Source organism: Cardiocondyla obscurior, linkage group LG09 (assembly GCF_019399895.1).
Source record: "Cardiocondyla obscurior isolate alpha-2009 linkage group LG09, Cobs3.1, whole genome shotgun sequence".
NCBI classification, from domain to species: domain Eukaryota; kingdom Metazoa; phylum Arthropoda; class Insecta; order Hymenoptera; family Formicidae; genus Cardiocondyla; species Cardiocondyla obscurior.
Window position 1 is genome coordinate 1,313,197 of NC_091872.1, and position 2,350 is coordinate 1,315,546.

The following is a 2,350-nucleotide window of genomic DNA, read 5'->3' on the forward strand; positions in this document are numbered from 1 at the left end:
ACGTTCAGCACAAGAAAAAGCAGATATGTACAAGTATCAGCAAAATAATACAATTATGAGCGATGATGATATTATTTCTAAATATCAAAATGCGTTTAAAGTTTTGAAGAAACGTTCTCTTGATACACCACGATATATTTGTATATCGTGTGAAAGACTATGTTACAAGAAAAATGTTTCTAAAGTTAATAATAAAGTTCAAACACGTAAAAATAATCCAATTTGGAACGATTTAATGGCATACGTAGATCAACAAAAAATTAATCTTGAATACATATGTCATTATTGTGATAAGAAATTTCGTAACGGCCTGTTGCCTGCTTATTGCATTCTAAATAATTTACTCGCAAATGATGTACCGGAGTGTATATCTTCTCTTAACAAATTTGAGAAAATACTTATACAAAGAGCTAAAGCTTTTCAGACTGTGGTTAAAATGGGAACAGTTTTTCATAAGGTAATTCCAGAGAGACAAAAAATACAAAAAGTTAAAGATTCAACTTTTCATTTGCCAATTCCTTTAGAAGAAACTTTTAATAAATTATGTTCAAAAATTGATCCAATAAATTTAAATCATGAATTATGTATCTTAGTTAGAAATATTCCAACTAAATCAAAAATTATTTGGGAATATTTAGTAGATTTAAAAAAAATATATCAAGCTTTAAAATGGTTGAGAGTTCACAACTTTTTATATTCTGGCATTGTACTGCCCATAACACATGTTCAATTAAATTTAGGAAGTCTTAATAATGCTAAATTTCATGCACAAGAAACAGAAAATGATGCAGAAGCTCTATTTAATGAAGAAAATAATTTGACTAATTCAAATTTGCAAACGCAAAAGATGACAGATGATGAAGTTCCATTACATTAGCGCAAGGCTATGTTAACTCAAAAAAATGACAACGAGAGTTACTACGAGCAATATACCATATATCCATTATATGAAAAAAAAGAAAATAAAACTGCAACTGCTTTGTATCAAATGTTAAAAATTCAAGATGTACCTTTGGATAATCGTGAAAAGAATTTGGATTTGATGTGTTTTCCAGATTTATATCCATTCGGTAAAAATGGACAATATGATGAAGAAAGACCAAACAAACTTCAAGAACATGAATTTATTAAATGTCGTTTGATGTCTAAGCATCCACAATTTAGATTGAATCAACAATACTTATTTTATTTGTTAAATAGAGCAAATATTCGTCAGTTAAGTCGTGGAATTTATCATAAAATGAATATAATTGATCCACGAAGCCGTTATACGGCTGCAGAATATTTAGAAGCTATGTCGAAAGAACTGTTAGAGTCCAATTTAAATACTATATTCTCCGCACTTCGAAATACAGAGCAATATTGGCGTCGACCAAGAAGCGATTTAGATTGTATGGCTCGACATTACGGACCTGCAACATGGTTCTTAACGTTAAGTCCTAGTGAATGGTTATGGGACGATTTAGGTGAATATATTCGTGAAGTTAATGGATGGCAAGATTCTTCGTTGAGCACTAGTGTACTTGTTGCTAAAGATCCTGTATCAACGTCCAGATTTCTGGATAATAAATTTCGAGCGATTATAGATTTTATTTGTTCAAAAGATTTTCCGATCGGAGAAGTAACGCACTATTTTTGGCGACGAGAATATCAAAGTAGAGGAATACAACATTTTCACTTATTAATTTGGATAAAAGATTCACCAATTTTTGGAGAATCTTCTGTAGAAGAAGTTTTAAAATTTATTTCGCAATACATTAGCTGCAAAAAGCCAGATAAAAATATTGCACCATTATTGTACGGTCGTGTTGATAAACATCAACGACACAGACATAATGATTATTGTCTACGATTAAAAAAAGTAGGACGAAAAGTTATTCGTAGGTGTCGTTTTGGATTTCCACGACCTGTTACTGAAACATTGTATATGAGAAATGTAGCAACTGCAATAGCAGGTAGAAAGCAATTGAAACATAAAAGTAGATTGTATAATCTTCCTAAAACAGAAGATGAAGTTGATATTAATGATTATAATCCCATGCTCCTTACTGCATAGGAAGGTAATATGGATATACAATTTATTGGTGAAAAGTCGACATTGTTAACATGGTATGTTACTAAATATGTGAATAAATCAGGGAAAAGTGAGTTGTCTGACTTTGATCTTGAAAATTTTAAGAATAACACAAATAAATCATTGGCTAGTGTTCTTTGGAATTATGGTTTACGATCCTTAACTAATAGGGAATGTGGAGCTCTTGAAGCTGCAGATACATTATTAAGCATTCCTTTATATGGAACCGATCGTAATACAACTATTAAATGGTTGACTGTTAATCGTATACGACAA

At 30.7% G+C, this 2,350-nt stretch overlaps 1 protein-coding gene across 1 annotated transcript; it reads left to right on the top strand.

Annotated features, from left to right (window-relative positions):
• The first annotated feature begins 886 nt into the window (after nucleotides 1–886).
• LOC139105623 (uncharacterized) lies at nucleotides 887–2,056 on the top strand. Its single transcript, XM_070661812.1, has one exon. It carries the CDS (start codon nucleotides 887–889, stop codon nucleotides 2,054–2,056), a length of 1,170 nt encoding a protein of 389 aa, XP_070517913.1.
• Nucleotides 2,057–2,350: the final 294 nt, after the last annotated feature.

What these genes read in the sequence shown, in the direction of transcription:
- LOC139105623 (XM_070661812.1), top strand. Translation starts at nt 887, where the DNA reads ATGTTAACTCAAAAAAATGACAACGAGAGTTACTACGAGCAATATACC.